General features: G+C 45.5%; 1 protein-coding gene across 2 annotated transcripts in view; it reads right to left on the bottom strand.

Moving 5' to 3' along the window:
* Positions 1–635: 635 nt before the first annotated feature.
* TRPC1 (transient receptor potential cation channel subfamily C member 1) overlaps positions 636–19,816 on the bottom strand; it is a 489,142-nt gene continuing 469,961 nt past the window's right edge. The window contains exon 13 of one of the 2 annotated variants that reach the window (XM_069618262.1): positions 636–1,161. In XM_069618262.1, the coding sequence (XP_069474363.1) occupies positions 934–1,161 (228 nt within the window). In that variant the 3' untranslated portion in view covers positions 636–933. The remainder of the gene's footprint in view (positions 1,162–19,816) is intronic. The other variant, XM_069618263.1, reaches the window with a different exon arrangement.

A 19,816-nucleotide genomic window follows, 5' to 3' on the forward strand; every position in this document is an offset into this window, starting at 1 on the left:
TCTGTTTACCAAATGAATGAATTATGCCTTTTAGTAGCTTTGTTTCATTCACAAATGTTCGTTGTTCCGGTCAAGACAAATCATATGGTTTTAGCTAGCTTTTAAAAAATGTGCTGCTCTGTGCATGTAGTTCTACATTGTAACCTAATCACCGGCTCTATAAATTCAAGTGACTTACTGAGGCTGCAATCCAACACTTGACATTGGAAGGCATATCTCTTGGCAGGAGCAGAAACATTAGTTATTACAGTGTCCCAATTTCTTCTGCAAAGTTGCCATGCCCCAAATGACATTTTTCACCAATTACTGAGACTGGGAAGAACACATTGGATTTGTCTGAACATCTTTCTTTATGAACAAGCAATACACATTTTCAAAAAACGCTGCTTTCAAAATGCATTATTATTGGCCTGCGCTATGCGTAAAACAGTGCATTTCAGCAAGAAATGCGCAAATTGAGTGCGTTTGTGGAGTCTGCACACACGGAGAGTTATTTGAAAATCAGAAAGACAGCTTGGGGTCATGTAGAACAACAACAGAATTGGATCTGAGGTGCACCCTGAGACAGGAAGAAAAGAATCACACAAATAAAATAAGATTTGCTTTTGCGACATGAAGAAAATACAGACAAAGCCTCTATTCTGAAGAGAGGACAAGCCTGAGCAAATATGCCTTATTCCATCTCTTTTATTTAAAACTTCTCTTTGCCCCTTCCACATAATTACTATGCTGGCTATTACATGATACAAAGTTGTGGACCTCTATGTACAAATATTTTACATATCTTACATCACACAGTTAAAATACAGCTCTTAGCTTCAATAAGCTCAGTCATACCGGTCAATACCTGTCCCCCTTTTTAATGTAAGCACAGTCTAAAAATCATCCTGAAAGTGAATACTGTTCATGGCGCATTAGCTGGATAGTGACACGTTAGTTTCTTGGATAAAACATGGCATATTTGGAAGTTCGGAAACCCAGCAGGTCTCTCATCTCGTTCCTGAATTTGGATAAGTCTTGCCGCAGCTCGTTCAGGTTTTCCACTGTTGCCTGGTCTGTGCTTTGCATCTTCTGTCTCATGGACGTCAGGTAACGGTGGACCAAACAGCACATCACCTTCTGGTAATTTTCATCCCTTTTTTGTCTAAGGCTCTTCCATTCCTAGGAATCAAAGAAGAGAGGTGTTTAGATTGGGAACACTCTGAACAAGCCGTGTGTTGGGGGGGGGGGGGATTGAGGGCTATTCTATGGCTATTAAAATTGTGCCACCTATCAAACAAGTCTATGGAAGTATTACAGTCTGTTCTTCAGTTTCAATACAGCTCAATGTTGAGCCCGCCATTTTACAGCCTCTTCCTCTCTTTCATTGTCAAACAGTGTACACTTCGACCTACCTGTGATTAGACAGCACACTGCTTCTTTAATGTTGCTCATAAAAACACAAGGGAGGTAAATGTGCATGCAAAGGCAGTGGGCACCTCTGACCCATTTGTTCTGTGCGTCCCATAAAAACCCACCTCAATTCTCCAAAGTTGACTGAGGATTGGCCGAAAAAAGCTCTTGTTGATGGTTTTGGGGTAATGGCGGATTACTTAAGCAATAAGCCCCAAGACAGGGGGGCTGGGGGGGCATTACTGTGTCAGGTAATGCACCAGGCCTAAAGTTACAGCCCTTAACAAAGGCCCTGGGCATTACCTATCACGGTAATGCCCCCCCACCCCCCGTCGAGGGGCTTATTGCTATTAGTACGCCGGCCCATTAGAACGGGGTACTAATTGTTTGTTTTGTCGCTTGCGAGAGGCTCCGGCTTAATTTCAAAAAATTGAAAAATGGCCATCAAGTGTCAGGAAATGGAGTCCGTGCTCTATTTTCATGGCGACTATTTAAAAAGTAAACAAAGTAGTCCCTTCTCCCTTCCCATGGTAGCCATTAAAAAGATAGGAAAAAAAAGTAAACCAAAAAATGGCCACGATGGAACGGGTGAAGGGACTGCACCTTGTCTCTTCTCCCTGTCCATGGTGGCATGTCACAGATCAGGAGCGGATGTGTCGGGACAGAAGTGTACCGGGCACGTCTGCTCCTGATCAGGACCCGAATGAGAAGGTAAGTGGGGCATGAGGTGGGTAGGTTAGGGAGGGGGGCACTTACCTTGTTCCCCAGCGGGGGAGATGGCAGCTTCCAACCATGAGGAGGCTCAGAGCGGTGGGTTTACTGCATGTTAATGCCCCTGTTCAGAGCCTCCCCATTTTCTGGGCAGACAACGCCACACCCCTGCCGAGTACTAATTACCGGTAATCTTCATTAACCATGTTCCTTCTCTTCCTTGGCAAAAAAGCTGCCATAATCTCCCTTTTTAAACTGTTAGCAGCTTCTTGTCAACTTGGACCCCAGATTGGCACTTCAGGAGAGTTTAGTTTGTCCTGATGGGGATTGGTATAGAAACGAATCCCTACTTCGCTTTCTTCTCTTTCTTCCCCTTATACTCTCTGGGTTCGCCTTGGGCCCTTTTCATGCCCTGTCTTTTCCTCGTCTGTCATTCCTGTCCCCGGTGCAGTCTTGCGGTCTCGTTCCTCCAGCCTCCATTGCACTTTCCCCTTGTTCAAGTAGCACTCTGGGACCTCTCATATTATTTATGTGGCGGGTCTTCCTTTCTCTCCCTCTGAGGATGTAAGCCTTTCACTCTTCTTTATGCTTTCAACTCTTTCCCCCCTCTCTTGATCTTGGTTGTCTTTATGTGTAAACTCTCGATCAACTGAGTGCGTCCCCTTCTTCTCTTCCCAAAAACTTCTCTCCGCGTCTAAGGGATTGACTCTCCTGATTCCCAATGGTGACCTTTCCTGATTGCATTGAAATGAGCTCTCTCTCAGGTCTTTCTCTCTTCTGATATCCTTGCCTGGTCTAGTTTTATCAATATCTCTCTAAATTGTTCTCTACTGTAGCACCACCGGTTCTAACTTCCCTCTATTACTGTCTTCTATGCTTTCTTTAAACTCACTTTTCACCCTGACCAAGCAGTTATCTTCCACTTTCTTTCTTTCACCAGTACTTGATTCAATCTTACTTCTAACATTCTGTCATGGTTATAATAATGTGATGTATTCCTCTTTCTGACTGATGGCCCTATGCTCACTTTTGCAAGGGGTAGCCCACTGTTTCCGCTTTGTGTCACTCTCGCACTCTGCTTATAAGTCCAACTCTTTTCCGTATTTAATACTAGAGCTAGCTTTCTCACTAGATCTTTTCCTGCCTGTAATACCATTTCCACCTTCTAAATCTATGGGGAATCTTGCCATGCACATTTCAGTTCTGTATCTTTTTTCACCCTTAAACTGTCTCAAACCTTTATCAATCTTCACACAACATCCACCCAATTCCTTCTGTCTTGTTTCTACTGGCTATCCTTGTCATCAGCCACATCGACAAACTCTAGACATTTCTCCCCTCTGCAAACTTTCAACACTTCCTTTTTTCTAACTTTAAAACTCTGCACACATCCCCATCTTCCCAAATTACCAGAATCTGTTCTCTGGCTCTCATTCTCTGGTCCTTCTTTTATTCAAGCCTTCTTTCATGGGCCCAGCTGGAAATTCATGTTTCCTGCTGGTATCTTCCCAATGGCTGTCAACTTCTGCCTGGGCTGGCTTGCTATCACAGGGTACCTCCCACTCCCAATGGATGTTGTGCAAGCACATTGTATGCACCTGTGCTGCAGAGATGATCCCTTCTCGTGACTGGGCCATGTGCCAAGGGTCATGTGGTGTGACAGGCGACCAGACTACAGGCATGAGGGCTGGAAGGCATTTTAGAACCTCGTTTGCTTTCTGTGTGGGCAGGGATGACTATCATTTTGCCCATGCTGTAATGTTCTTTCTTGTACAGTAAGTGCTTCAAAGGAAGTTTTATGGAGTTTTCTTAGAAAAAATAGCGTTAACGCATTTTCCTAGTTTGCCGCATTTTGCAGGATTGTAGACCGTTTCCATAGGATCACAAACCAGAAACAGTAAATCTGAACTCTGGGTCCACAGATCTACATGGATCCGTGAACCCCGCAAATGTTCCAAAACTGGCGTTTCAGGTGTTCAGTTCCTCAGGGGCCCCCAAATTGGGGAAGGGGTGGTGGTCCTGGGAGATCAGATTTAGTTTTTCCTAGGGAATAGGGACTGGGAACTCACCACAGACCAAAGGGTGGTCTGTCAGAAAATGACCATGGGACGAAGAAGAGGCTAGACACCACAACACCCAACTACTTGTTATGGAGACTCAACCCTAGAATTTTGATTACATTTTAGTGAGAACCCATTTGTTTTTATGTCTCATTATTTATAACTCAGCCTTCTTTCATTTTTATCTTGGGCGTTCAGGTTTGTGGGTTATGCAAGTGCCTCAGGTAATCAAACGAGAAAGCAACAAGGGCTCTAGTTCCTTATGAAGTCTTCATTTTGCTCCTTCCTTGTAACCTGATAATTTGTAGAAACAACCCTGTAACTTGGTAAGTTGTAGAAAACAAATTGATGGCTGAAAGCAAAAGTCCTCAAACAAGCTAAAGACTCTTATACCTCCCACTCCTCAGGATTCCCTCACTTTCTGGGTCCCTTCATTTCATTCACAGTTTTTCTGAGAGTTGGGGTTTCTTGATCGCTTCCATATCTGTGTTGTTCTCTGTTTCCCACACTACTTTTACAGCATGAGTTTTTAGCATGATTGCACTAACCATGCCTTTATTCCTTGGGGGCGCCTGCCTCGCACCGTTACTTCAACTTGAATGGTGAACTCCATATTACTCTCCTCTTCTGAAAGAACCCCACTTATCTCTTCTGTCATGTCACCTTCCCCACCACCCTCTAACCTTGTTTTCCACTTGTACATCCTTCCCAAGCTTCCTTCCCGATACTTCCAACTCTCCTGCACTTTCTCCATCCACTTCCTGCTGCCCCATCCTAGGCTCACTTTTGAGCCCCTGCTGCCATTAGTAAGCCGCAAAGACCTGCATGGCAAAGGCAGTGAGGTAATCACGTGTGCTGCTAATGGCAACTCAGGGAAGACATGTATTGCTCTTGATCTTCCTGCATTCATGGTCTTAAATTCCAGGGAGGTAGTTGACAGCTGGGCTGTAGTTCTCTCACCACTTCCCTCTCTCAGGGCCCTGGACTTAGTGCCCAGCAGCCCACTCTCTCCTCCTCAATGTCTTTTGGTGGTTTCTCCAATTCACCTCTGCTTACTCCTCAATCTTTCTTTCTTCCAATGTCAGACGTTCCTCCTCTCAACCTTCTCTTTTTCCAACCTCCTCCTGATGTTACTCTACCCCTACCAGATCCCAGTACTCCTCCAACCACCTTCTCATGTTCACTCTCTCCTCCCTCTCACCTCCACCATATGCTCTCCTTATCCTTCCTTCTGATGTCATTCTCCTATCTTTTTCTAGCACTCGTCTCAACTCTCAGGTCTCTTCCTCCTCTGTCTCAAAAAAACCACTGCTTCGGCCCAATTCTTTTTATTTTACATTTATAAAGCGCTCACACAGCCCGCAGGCATCGAGGCGCTGTTACAGGAATTGTTTGTTTTTCTTAGTTGCGTAGTTGTGTTTTTTTTTGTCTTAGTTACGTATTTATAACGCGCTTAAACCCACAGAGGTTTCTAAGCGCGGACCCGGGGATCGAACCTGTTGTTGCTTCGTGTCGTCTTGCTTCCAAGACGCGCACGCTGCCGCTGAGCTATCCTCCCGGGACGATTCTCCAAAGCAACACCCATGCTAACAGCTCTAATCCAGCCCCCATTATACCTGGCCCGAGCAGGTTATTGGGCTGTAATATCTGTATGTGTTTCACATGTGTGTTTTGCTGTAAGCATTCAGATTGGTGTACTCTATTTAAGAATAGAGGATACACAGCTGAGGGTGACAGGACTAAATGTCCCCTCAGAAACCCGAGTGGCAAGGTATTAAGGTCCTCTCTCCCTATCTTAGTTTTCCACACAAATGTCTCCTTTGTGCTGAGTGGAGTGCTTGCACAAAGTCCTACAGCAACCTCAATATCCTGCTTCCTCCACAAGCACCTTCTCCCCACCAGGGTGTCTGCGAGTGTGCAAACAGGCACGTCTACTGCTTCTACTCATGTTTTTTGCATTCCATATTTGAATCTGCCTGTACAATAATCTTCCCCAGACTAAGGGAGGTCCTATATAGTTTTACTAGCATTAAATGGCTCTAGGCAAATGTCCAGCCGCAATGAAGGCTATATCAAGCCTTCACAATGCAAGCGGTGCTTCCTTAAAGGGAGAATACCATGTAATGGCATCAAGTGGCAATCCTCTCGCACACGTGGCAAAGTGAGGGCTACCAGGTATCATCCCCACACCACCCCCGGGCCCCGTTTTACATTACTTTTGGCAGTTTCTGGCTACCTTGGTTACCTCATTATGCACCTTTGAGCTTAAGCAGGGGACTGTGGTCACAAGTCACAGGTAGAAGAGCTGAAGACAGTTGTTTTTTCATCATGTATGGGAAGTCAAGGTTTCCCAGGAATATGGCTGGGACATCACTCGACAAGGTTTCTAGTAGGAGGTGAAGGCCATGGAAAAGGAGGTTGATTGCACCAGGGGCATGATTGATGAGAGCAATAGACGAGAGTTGGAGGTGGCAGTTGAGCAGAAACCTGTCCAAAGGAGGAGGGGATGGAGTCGAGAGTGAGAGATGTTTTGGAGGTGACATCTTTATGGATTAATAGACCCACTCCACAACCATTTTTGAAAGATCGAAGTCCAACAGACCAGTAAGGTCCTTCCATGCACATCGTCTGGCTCTGCCTAAAGTGTAAAGAGCCGAAGGAGGGGTGATACTTTCCCTAATTTAGCGGTGAACCATTGGAATGCCCTCCCCCGATTTTAGAGCGGACTCCTCCTACTGGACCTTCCGCAAGGTATTGAAAACATGGCTATTTGCCTAGCCGGTCCACCCATGGGACCCTTTGTGGACAATTACCTGTTGTCATAATATCCTGCATTTCTGCGTTTTCTGTATGTTTTCAGCTTGTGAAGCTTATGTATCATGTAACTGTTGTGCAACAGCGCCCTGATGCCTCAGGGTTTGGGCGCTTTACAAATGAAAAAATAAATAAATACATTTGTGGAAGCAGGAAGGATAATGATAGGGTAGAAAGGTGGGTGAGGGGCCACCAAACAGATGGGAGAATCGGGTACTGTAAGGAGTAAGAAACAGGACACAAACAATGTGGTGGCATTTTGATGGCTAATAGCCTTTTTTATCAAACAGAAAATGAAAATCCTACCTTTCCCTAAATCTAAGAGGGTTTCCCTGCCTCAAACAAAACTAAGGAAACTGTCGTCCTGTGTGCAAAAACACATATTTCCGACCCTTACAATTAAATTAAGTTACAAAGGGGAAACTGGGACTCCTAACTGCAGAGGAATGACTCCCTTCCTCTGAGTAATGTCCAGTGTTTGTTACACTGCTCCAGATGCAGCAAAAAAGGGAAAAGTAAAGTTCACAGTTTCAAAACAAACACCCTGTCAACACCAAGGTACTGTCTCCCTTCCCCAGGTTACCATAGGCAGAAATGTTCATAACAGAAACCCGAAACAGGGATCGGGTTTCTGACACATCTGCTCAACCCCTGCGGTTCCCCATGCAGTGCCCCAACTCCCTTCTACAGGCTCTCTGGCTTCTCGTGGCAGCTTTTCGGTCTTGTGTGGTCTCTTTTCCGTTCTGCAGCTTCGCTCAGTGCTCGGGTAGCGTTTCTCCGGCTTCCCAGTCCACGGGAAGGCCCTGTCCTTCCATCTCGACCATTGCACAGCGGACCACTTTTTTCGGAAGTGCCTCTCGTCGGGACACTGTCTCCATGAGCATTTCTGCTCTGCGATTCTGCCTGCAGCTCTCCAGTTCCTTGACCCGCTTCGAGAAGAAGAAGAGCCCATGTTTCTCTAAGCTGAGTGGTTTTGAATGTGCCTGCACCAATAGGATTGGTACAACAACTAGAGAGCATAACTTGGTTACTCCAGATATTCTTCATTGCTATGACCCTCTTCCTCGTCTCAGTACTTTGAGTCAGAATCAAAGGGGGGTATTTAGGAACTTTCCTATTTGTCATACAAGGATGGTCTTTTTCAACATGATAATAGGATATAGAGGATTGGGGAGTTGGGTTCTGTGTGTCAACCTCGGATGAGTAAGGGTGAATCCATGTTCTCTCTGGAATATCATTCCCAAGTCCACAGGGGAACTCCCTCTCCATGTGGTCCGTCCTCATATTGCCACCCCCAGGGTGTCTTCTGGACTGTAGCCGCACCACCATGGCCACATGAGAAGGGGTTTCCCCCAGGGAAACGGGGACGACATCCCGAGATTCATCACAGTACCCAAATGAAGGGCAGCTTGAGTGAAAAAAGGATAGATGGAAACATGTATGTGACAGGGGTCATAGGAATGGTGCAAAGGTAGGTATAGGTTGCTTATAGTGGCCTAGAAATGACACAGCACAGTCAGAAATGGAAACAAAACAAAGCAGCAGCAAGTGACCAAAAACAGCAAGAATAGGCAAGTTGCAGTGAAAAACAGATTAAGCCGGAAGCAACGCAAATAATTTAAACAGCAAATTGTGGCCAAAAACAAATTAGGCAGGTAGCAACCAAAAATAGTTTAAATTGCCCAGTAGTGAAATTTTTAGTCTTTGCCAAGAGCAACACACGCTTGAATCATGGAAGGTAATAGAAGGCCAGCCTGATTGTATGGCAGAGGGAATAACTTTCTACCTTTTGTGGGAGACAAGGCTTTAAATCCTCTCTGTCAAGAATAAAAAAACATATAAACAAGGAATCCTGCCTGAAGAATGAGGACTCTCAGCTACAGTCAGCACATACAACTTCCACCACATCCAACAAGAAGGAGACAACTTATCGTGAGCAGAAACAGTGGAAGGGAATGTGGGAGGAACAATTTCCTGTGCTCTATCAAAATCTGAATCTACCTTTGGAATAAAGAGGCTTAAGGCAAAGAATCAGACCCCCTTCGTGGAAATGTAAATAGGGAGCTGAACACAGAGGAAAGCCCCAAACAAACCCTTCTACCTGAAGATGCAATAAGGTGACATTTGCTTAAGCAAATTTCATAGAGACCAAATCTGAAGGGTCAAAGGGAAAAAGCATAAAACCAAGGGATGTTCTCATGGTGACAAAGAGATTGAATGGAAATGTGGGAGCAAGAAAACAATCGCAGAAGACACCTAACCCATTTTTCAATGCCCTTGTGAATCCACCCAAAGAACGAAAGAAGCCACAGATTGCAGCACACTGTCCTCTTAAGGGAAGAAATCGCTAAGCCCTACCTGAATACCTTTTGCAGGAAGTAAAGGACTACAAGTGAAGGAAATGTCAAAGCCCAAATGTCTTTCTCTCTACACCAAGACCCAAAGGACACGCAATGGTGTTCATAAGACCTCAGGATCTACAATCCCCTAGAATGTTGACTAGAGGCTGCAGAGTACCCAGGACGACCAAGATTCGTGTTCTGCCTATATGCAGACAGATTTTTCAATAGCATCCCCATATCACTCCCACTGGTGAAACACAGCAGCCCTGTTCCCGGCTTCACAGAACGATGGCAGCATAAAATGGTGATGCTCAGATTAGAATGAGGCCAAGCACCGCTACAGCTACAAGATGAGTGTAGTTAACAAAAGAGCTGTGCAGAGCGACGAGCAAGTGGGTGTAGTTTCCGGCACTGCTTGAAGTGTACCTAGGGCCCCTCTCCACTGTAACAACAAGAAGCAGAAGACTTGAGCAGTATAAAAGGGTGACAGTTGCAGAGTCGGGGTAGTTGGCTACTATATGGGCTCAAGAATAGTGCATTGAGGCCAAGCCCAATGGGTCTGGAGTTGCAAGACCCTCATTCAAAATCTGAACTACAAATGCCTCCAAAATGACAGGGGGCCACAAAACACACACAGTTGAGACACAACCCTGCCGATCCGGAAATAAAGGTGGCGGTAAAAACGCTGCCACCGTTCTTTCTGGACCGGCTGATTCATAGTCCTGCAGGCAGGAGGTGTCACATAGACGGAACCAGAGTTTCCATTGTCCCCATCGAGTCCTCTGGGACTCCATGGGAATGGGGATTTACATAATTCCGGCTCCGGAATTCCCAGGTCACCGGGGTCGTAATGCCCCAGTGATTCCAGGAATCACTGAGGCGGAATGGTAATATGGGTCCGGCGGTAGCCTGCCGGTTTTTCCCAATGGGCCTCATTACGAGTCCGGCGGTGGGCATGCCGGAAAAACTGGCAGGCTGCCGCCGGACCCGTAATACCATTCCACCTCCGTGATTCCCGGAATCACCGGGGCATTACGACCCCAGTGACCCGGTAATTCCGGAGGCAGAATTCTGTAAATCCCCATTCCCATGGAGTCCCAGAGAACTCCATGGGGATGCGGACAATGGAAACACCGGTTCCGTCTATGACAGAGCCTGTGTTTCCATGTCCGCCTGCAGGAGGGTGGTGTAAATCCCGCCAGGTCAGACCAGGCGGGAGTGACACCTTCTGCCTGCAGGACTCTGAATCAGCTAGTGCGGAAACAACGGTGGTGGCAGTTTTACCGGCACCGTTCTTTCCGGACCGGCAGGGTTGTAATGAGGCCCAATGTCTTTTGACCCCTTGATCACAAATGGAGACATCCTTTGGTGATGCCACCAACACATGGTGCAGCTGCTAACTTTAGGGTAAAAAAAGCATATCCACCCTTAAGGAAATGCAAACTCAAAGCTAGACTCCAAGCTACCAGATGTAGAGGCTGACAAAGCACATGAGGAAAAGATCACCACACTAAAAATCTCAGTTAGGGTAGCAAGTGGATCGCAGGAGGTATTCTCTTACTACCAGCAATGTGTAGCAACAACTATTATACAAACGCAAGCGAGAGCGGAAAGTATGGAGAACACTTCCATGGCAGCTAGCATGCACGTTCTGGAGTTTCTGGTGTATCAGAGTGGTATGATGCTGCAGGAGGAGGGTCCAACATATTGTTCGCGAATACTAAAGTCACTGAAACCATGCCCAAGGCCTACAGGGAAGGACAGTGGAAATGTGATATCAGTGCTACAAGACCCTGGGGCAAGGCACCACATTTTGCAGGCTGTGTCCAGGAAAAGAATATTAGGCGTTGGTTGGGGGAGGGGAGAAAGGTTTCTCTGGTCCCCATATGTTATAAAAAATATGGCAATCAGGAGGCAGACTCTGCACAGGATTCAGAAAAAGGTGTCTGGCTTTGGGAGGAGACATCTATTCTTGTCAAATTGAGGGTGGTGCACAAAGATGTGGTGCATATTTTTTTCAGGATTGCACAGATCTGTGAGTGGGTGGTCTTGAGTCAAAAAATTGAGCATGCAAGTCTGGGGTGATCCTGGAAATACTCCTTCGGATAACACTCGCACCCGACTGCCTATCAAGAACCGGTATATTTGCTTGAGCGGCATAGACAACATTGAATGACTCTTGCAGCCAGAGGTGGGAGCTTGTGGCACACCTGTGGTGGATATGGACCCCCCCCCCACCACCCCTGGCTCTACTAGTGTTAAAGTAATTACACAGGTTGAGCGAATCTCGTTCTTGTGGAATGTGGCTGGAGCAAAAACTAGAATGGCATGCCTGGAGACGCAGCAGATTTGAAAGGTAATGGATATTATATTGCTCCAAGAGACTTGGACACAGGATGAAATCATTGTGGATGGTTTTGTCTCCTATGTGGAGAAGGCCCAGAGAAACAGGAGAGGGTGTGGAATTATGGGGGTTTGTGTGTCTTAGTCAAGGCACATTTGGTTGGTGAGCTGGTGGCAATGAAGTCGCCTGCCTCCTGTATACTAATAGTAAAAATCCATAGACAAAGTTCGGCCGATTTGCTGGTTGTTAATTTTTATAACAGCCCATACTCACAATACGAGGGGAAATGCTTGGATTCTCTGGCCTTAGTTCTGGAGGAGAATACCACCCTGATGCCTACGGGGAATCTGTGCCTAGTGCTAGGGGGTGATTTTAATGCAAAACTTGATGGAGGGCCCGGTAATATGCTGTATGATGATATGGAAGATGTGGTGGCAGGGATTGCATCTCCTGTTAGGATGGACCCGCAGCTATGTGCAGAGGGGCAGAGGTTATGGCATCATCTATATGATTGGGGGATGCCATCTGTAAATGGCCGATTTGGTGCAGATATTCCAGGTAGGGCAACCTTCTCAAGTGCACTGGGCAGATCTACCATTGACTACTTCTGTATAGCAACTACTTTTTGGGGCCAGTTGGTGGAGTTTAAGGTGGTGGAGAATATCTGCAGAGATCACTTCCCTATCAGGCTCAATATTTGGTTGGCATCAAGCGCTATCTCCCCGGGACAGACGTATCTCCCTGAGGAGTCTCTTAATGCCCCTCGGCAAAGACTCAGATGGAAGCATCATATGAAGGAGGACTTACTGAGAAAGTTAGTCCAATCAAGTTCATGTGAATTAGAAAGTTTCTTGTCAGGGTCTTTGGACCTTGCTACCAATGCGAGTGAGTGTTGCTCATTGCTGTCCAATCTCTCCCTTGTGTTTACCCAGGTTGCAGGCAAAAGAATGGGAGTAGTGAGGGCTGGCTCGTTTGTTCCTGATTGCACTAGACCAAAGACAAAACTTCTTTTAGCCTTAACGACCCCTGGGATCCCCAAAAAACATTGTTAATGCGAGGCCTTGCTAGAAGAAGGTCTTAGCGAAAAGCAAAAGGGATATTGAAGCTTGGGCTTCTTGGATTGGTGCCTCAAGGAATAATGATTCTAAACATTTGTGGGAAATCACACCGCTGGCCCTTTCTATAAATTTAACCATGACTTACTGATTAATAATGTGCCAGATAAGGCTTGGCTGGACTAATTTTCATCCCTATATGTTGCCTGCCAGGGGGCTGAATGTTGTAGCACTGAGGATGTAGGCACTCGGAAGTGTGTAGTAGTGGGGGCAGAAATATAGGATGTGATGGCGCTATGATTGCATTCTCAGTGGATGAAATCAGGATAGCCATGGGATGTCAACGTTTCCAACCGGGCACCAGACCCTGATAATATCCTGGCAGATTTGTTGTTTACTATGGCTATGGTACTGACCCAAGGTTTGAATGCCATCTGTGCTGGTGGTGGGACACCGCCCTCATGGTCCAGCACCATTATCCATCCGATCTATAAAACAGGCGTCTCCTGCCTCATATAGGCCCATATCGTTATTGGACTAGTTCAAGATTCTGGGCCGTGCGATTTTGGCCAGGCTCGAGGAGTGGTTAACAAGCAGTGGGGACCTTCCCCTGAGCAGCTGGGATTCCGGCCGGGGCTGAGCATGGCCGAGCAGTCTCAATCTTTACTTGATAGCTGCACACTCCATTTATATTAAAGAAGAACCCATGTATTTGGCCTTCATGGATCTGACAACAGCCTTCGACAAGGTGAATCGTGCCAAGCTGTGGGACGTACTCGGATCCATGAACTGCCCTTCGGGCCTAGTAAGCCTTTTGGCTAGACCGCATACCTCAACAAAGGCTAGTGTTAGGAGAGGGGCTAACAGGCACAGTACAGATTATTTTGCGGTGGAATTAGGAGTGCGCTAGGGATTTGTCCTGGCGCCACTTCTTTTCTGCCTATATGTGAATGGTCTCCACAAATCTCTTAAATTCTTCTCCTGATGTGCCCAAGCTGGGTGGACGATCTTTCCCGGTCCGCATATATGCGAATGACAGTGCTCATGGCCCGTACTCCCAGAGCCTTGCAGCGCCTCATCTCTGACTATGCTTGCTTTATGGGTGGTCTGGAGCTAGTAGTAAACACTACAAAGTCAGCAGTGATGGCCTGCTGGAAGAGGAGGCAAAATGTCAAATTCAGGGCCATGTACTGTATGAGCAGTGTGATCCACAGGGTTGATTATTTCGACAACCTGGGGGTCAGATTCTCCTCTAGTTTTTGTGCCCCAGCCCATATTACAAAACAGGCTGTCCGTTTTAAACAAGTGTTGGGAGGGGTCTTAAGGCCTTTGGTAAAGTTCAGGGCCAGACCAGTTAACCTGATACTCAAACTTTATAATGGTAAATCAGCCTTGGTTGCCAGATTTGTGATTGAGCTGTGGGGTTATTTGAATGTTTACCCCATCCAAACTGTGGAAAATCATTTTTTCAAGAAATACTGGGCCTTTTGCCAACAGCATCAAATTCTGGCTCTTATGAAAATGCCAAGGCCTCTAGATAAACTATGGAGCTATTGAAACAAAAGAATAGAGGGCTAATGACCATTATGTCCCTAGGTATACAGAAATACTTGTGGGCAGAATCTCTGACAGACCGTGTACTTATAACTAGGGCACGGTTTGATGTCGTCCAATTAGGGGCGGTGGCGGCGGCTTGGTCCGGAGAGAATGGCAATCGGTCTTGCCCTCTCTGTGATGCACCACTTGAGGACTTGGCTCATTTGGTATTTTTTTGTCCGGCATATGTTAATGTGAGAAGCTCAGTGTTGCGACCATTGCTATGCGAAATGGGCTTTGCCCAGTTTCGAGCTGCCTTGATTTACTTACTACAGGCTGATTCGCCTCGGGTGGGTTGGTCCCTGCTTATGTATGAATTGACGCTTCTCTCTCTCCTGCTTCTTCCCACCCCCCACCCCTGTCCATTTGGGTAGCCATTAGGATGAACATGGGCATTCTAATGGTATGCAAGTTTGGAAGATAATTTACTGAGGTCATGTTTAAAAACAAGATTCTTTTTTCTAGTAGGTCTACATTTGGAGTGCTTTGTCTTTTTTGTTTCCCTCTTCTCCAAGCATGTTTTCCTTGCCTTGGTCACAGTATTTCTGGTGGCTACAATTTATGAAATATTTTGGTTTAAAAGAAAGTAATTTGATGAATCCAATCGAGTCATCACAGATTCCCCTGGAGGGAATCTCCTCCCATGTGGCATGGGAAAGGCAGCTACTAACTGATCCTGACCCTGTGGGCGGCTATATGAAGTAGGATCACTTGGGAGGATCCAACTAACGGGGAGATGTCATAACGTCGTTGGATGAGACACAGTATCCCCACCTTTCCCATGAGGAAGACCCTCTGACACACAAGACCTTGATGGCCTATTGTCAGCTAACGGTTCCCCCTTGTAATGGAAGTCAAGAAATCTTTTCTTTACACTACTCTTGTCAGGCCCCCACCTTTGACCCAAATACCCATACCTCACACATAGCACCTTTTGTTTCTTATGTGCTTTTGTGTGAAATCTCTGAGAAAAATCATCTAAGAGTTAAAAGTCCAATAACATCCATGGACTCCAACTCCCATAATCACCCATGTACTGAGACAAGGAGGAGGATGAGGGAGTTTGTGCACAGTGAGAGGAGCTCGAAGTACAACATGCAGACTAGTTGTTTTTCCAAGTTTTCAGTGTGTGGGACATTTAAAGATGGAAACCGCACTATTGGATCAAACAGTGCAGGATAAGACGTTGAACCCCATGCTGATGCTCATGAATGCGAAACACACAGACAGTGCTTGATGGAACGGAGAAAGACGCCGGGACAGAAGGAAAGAAGCCAAATGGAAGCAAGAAGGGCAGTGGAGATGCTGGGATCCATGCATGAGCTCCTCAATGTTGGGCTGCTCGAAGAGACAGCGTTCTTCTGTCTGGGCTGAAAAGGAAAGCAGGCGTGTGACCATGGAGTTGCACCGGATGCTGGAAGAACATCTGCACACTTTAAAGTGGAAAGCGGGCGAAGGAGCCACATCGCAGAGGCGCAAGTAGAATCTAAGACACTAGAAGAGACCAGTGAGTCTGCCCAAAGCAGCTAGGGAACTCGGCACATTCCGACAAGCGCGCCAACAAATGTTTGAATGGTGCGAAATCGCTGATGCTAAAAAATACCTAAAGTTTATTTGAATGCAGCCAAGTACAGATGCATGAGATGCCAGAGCGGGGAGAAGTTTTGAGCAAATGTTACCATAAAGAGATACACCAAGCATCTCACGGTATATGCTATTGTGGCATAGTCAAAGAACTGTGAAACGCAACAGAAGTCATGGCAGGCGAGTACACCAGGAAGCTAAAAATAAAGATTCCTGGCAGGGGCGTATAGCAGGCAATCTGCAGAGTTAAAAGAAATTCTACAGAAAGACTGTTACAGAACGTATTGCGTAAACAAGAACTTTGCGGCAAGTCCAGGCAAGATACAAAGGAACTGTTGGCTAAAGAGACATTTTTGCCCTCCTATTTAAGAATCCAGGGGAAGGGGACCACCCTCTGGATCCAAGGGTCTTTTCCTTGGAGAACATTTTCGTTGAATTCATTCTTATACTTTTGATTTTGAACACTTTTAATAACATCAAGTTAAAGCGATTTCCTTGCACCATTTGTTGTTTTATTTGTAGTGGGAGGGTCAGGATTGGATGTTTTGGGCACAACGGGGGCTTTTCAGTTATTGACATGCTGACACATACAGAGCCTTAGTTTTGATTTCTAGTTAGGGAAATTTCTCTTTATAATAGGGCCAAAGAGATTTCCCCAAACCATTTTATATAATAAATGTCTTTATTTGAAAACATGACTACCTTGTGTCTGCTTTATTTTCTAACCCATCAAAGTAAGCACTCTCAGTGACTTAGATTTGTGTCCATTTCCTTCTCCCTCACTGTCTACCATCTAACAATTTCTCTTCTCCTACAGTTCTCTCTGACTCTTTAACTAAACTTGAGATTTTTAAATCACCTAAATGCATACATAAGGTAGACTTCTTACTATTTAGATCTGCCATAAAAGTGGCAGGTTTGCTTGAAGCATTAAAGTGAAGCAGGGCTATGCTTTTTGTGACCGCAGGAAAACATAAAAGGGCTTTCGGAATACATTTAGCCTTTTATCAAGGTTACAAGCAGGGTTTCTTCCACTCACCAGTATACTGTTTGGGTTATGTTTGCAATTAACAACTCATCGCAGAATGGCACGTAGTACGTACAAAGCCTAAAGTGTATTTCTTTTCCTGTGATCTGACATCTTATTTCCTGTAACCTCTGCGTTCTGGTTGTGGCTTCGCAAATGGAAAAACATATTACTTTTATCTGCACTTAAACCCTTGTCATTTGAAGTAGTATCATTTTGGGCTGTCTTTATCAAACTTATTTTTTCCTTTCATGAATTAGAAGAATGTGCTTCGAGAAAAACTAATTAAAAGCCTTTCAACTAGTCTTATGTTTCTGCTTAATAAACATTCATTAATACGACTTTAGCATTAACCAAGTGGCCAGGGTAAAGATTGTTTTTGACTTAACCCACAGTTATCTGCAGTCAATGCCAGACAATCATACTCCATATGGCACTAGCACAATATCAATTTCCTAAATCTCGTAGTAGACTGTGACAGGTTGTGAAATTAGTTATTGTACGTACATACTTTTATTTGAAGATCACATCTCCTGAGACTTGAAAGCCTGTTCAATTTCATCGCCAAGTGGGGAACTGCAACACGTGGTCACCCTGAAACATTCATAGTTGCCTCCCTTCTCTTGCCCTTTTTTCAGTTTTAGGCCCACACATTGAGCCTCGTCAGGCAGCTAGCTACCATTTTAGCATAAAAACCTGGCTCCTATTTGATTACACAATAAGTGCTTCTTTTTGGGGTAGATATTGTCTCCCGATTATATCCTACTTAAATGTAATGAAAATCACAGGTTAAGCACCATAATTTGAAGAAACTCTGAAAGCTCATATTTAAAGTGCATTAGAAAACCAGTAACTTCTGGCCTAGAAAATGGCAGGGAAATGTTAAAGGTGCTGCTTAATGATTTGACACCTCCTGTTGGGATTAGCATGGAAAAGGGCATGAAAAACATAGGAGGTATTGCTAAACGCCTTACTTCTCTGGCGACTTCTAGGGGAATTAAAAGCGGACACACTTGGCTTCCTCTCATAGGAAAAGAATGTAAAGGAGGGAATCACTCAGGCAGACACAGGTAGTCAACAGTGAAGTTTGGAAGGCCACACAACTCTCAGCAATATAGCCTCAGCAGTAACATTTGGGACCCACCAAAAATGAATTCAGAATGGGTCCACTTTTCTCTCGCTAATCTCTATCCATCCCGACACCCCTCTGTCTACAGATATCAAAGTGTACCATTACTAGTGTATCCTTTTCAATGTTACTATTTGTGTATCCCCTTGTTGTAAAGCACTCCATTGCGTCACAGCTAGATTAATGCTTGAAAAAAAAAACAACACATACAGAAACACATCCTGTTTGTGCCATTTTATCCCTTCAAATTCCCAACCCATGTCTTCTGTTAATCTTTACAATAAGTTGGATTACTGAGACCTTCTGGATAAACAAGTGGATTTGGTCACACAAGGTGGCATGAATGAAAACTAATTTTCGGTGTTATCGTTGGATATCGCACTTGCAGGTACATCAATTGTATGCCTCCAGTATTTTTCCAGTAGATAACCTTTTTCGACCAGTTAGCATTTTTTATAGTAGGACATTTTCTTTGCAGTCTAAAGTTTGTGGGCATTTTTGGGAAATTTCAGAAATATGTATTTTACATTTGCATCACTTGTTCAGTTATATTGGTTTAATATCTCACGCCAGCTTAAAACTTGTAGTGATAATTTCAAATGTCTCTCTTAATTGGTTGATAGCTGCGGGCATGTGGGTGATTTTCACAACCATAGCAAAGTTCACTACGACTGATGAATGTCTTCCTTATTCCTAAAAGCACTCAACAAGCCTTTATCCCTCCATTTTAGGTAGACCACAGTTGATTGTGATCCCGAGCTGTGTCCATTTGGGCCAGCTCCTCTTTTTTGGTAAGTGAATCAGGTGAGTGAATCGTTTTATGTGTTGTGTCCTTTCCTGGGCCCCCAGCCCCATTGTGCGCCCTCTCCCCACCAATCCCTCCCTAAGCATCCACTTCCCTGTTGCCTTTCCCTGTTGCCTTCCACTCCCGCCTCCCCGCCCGCCCACCTTCCCTGATTGGCGTGTTTGATGGTCTTAATTGACCTTCCCAGGGCAGCCCTCTGCCCGTGCAGCCCCTTCAGCTAAGGGCCCCAAGGCAAAGGGCGGCTCCTACAGAGGGGGCTCCATATCGTGTCTGCAGGTGTCAGAAGGGGAAGCCAGCGGCCAGCCTTCAACCAGCTACAGCCAAGGTAGGAGTGGCCGGGGTAAGGAGTAGAGCAAGGAACAAGTTACTTACCTGTAACTGTTGTTCTCCAGCATGGGTCTGGCATGGATTCACATGCTCATGAATATTCCCCGTCGTCAGGCTGGGAATCCTCGGTAAAGAAAAAATCAGTATCAGTTTCGTTTCTGATCTGTCTTTCTTAGTAGTAACCAATCACTGATCTCTGAGTCATACTGCCCCCAGCCAATGACTGCCCTCTCCCTAAGCCCCGCCTCCAGCAGGCATCCTCAGATTTGGTAGCACGCCAAGTGGCAGTATGACCAAGTGAAGAGCCGCAGAGGGGTAGGTGGGAGGGTTCGCATGTGAATCCATGCCAGACCCATGCTGGAGAACAACAGTTACAGGTAAGTAACTTGTTCCTTCTCCAGCATGGGGTCTGGCATGGATTCACATGCTCATGAATAAAAGAATACATAGCAGTATACACATGCACAACCACGGGAGGTGGAAAAGGCTCAACATTAAGCATTACATCGAAAACTCAACATTAAGCAATTCTTACCGCCTCACCAGGCTCACATTAGGCGAACAGGTTGCGCAGCACAGCTTGGCCGACCCTGGACTCCTCCCTGGAGTCCCAATCGATGCAGTAGAATC

Source organism: Ambystoma mexicanum, chromosome 10, assembly GCF_040938575.1.
Source record: "Ambystoma mexicanum isolate Mex_15411 chromosome 10, UKY_AmexF1_1, whole genome shotgun sequence".
Classification (NCBI taxonomy): domain Eukaryota; kingdom Metazoa; phylum Chordata; class Amphibia; order Caudata; family Ambystomatidae; genus Ambystoma; species Ambystoma mexicanum.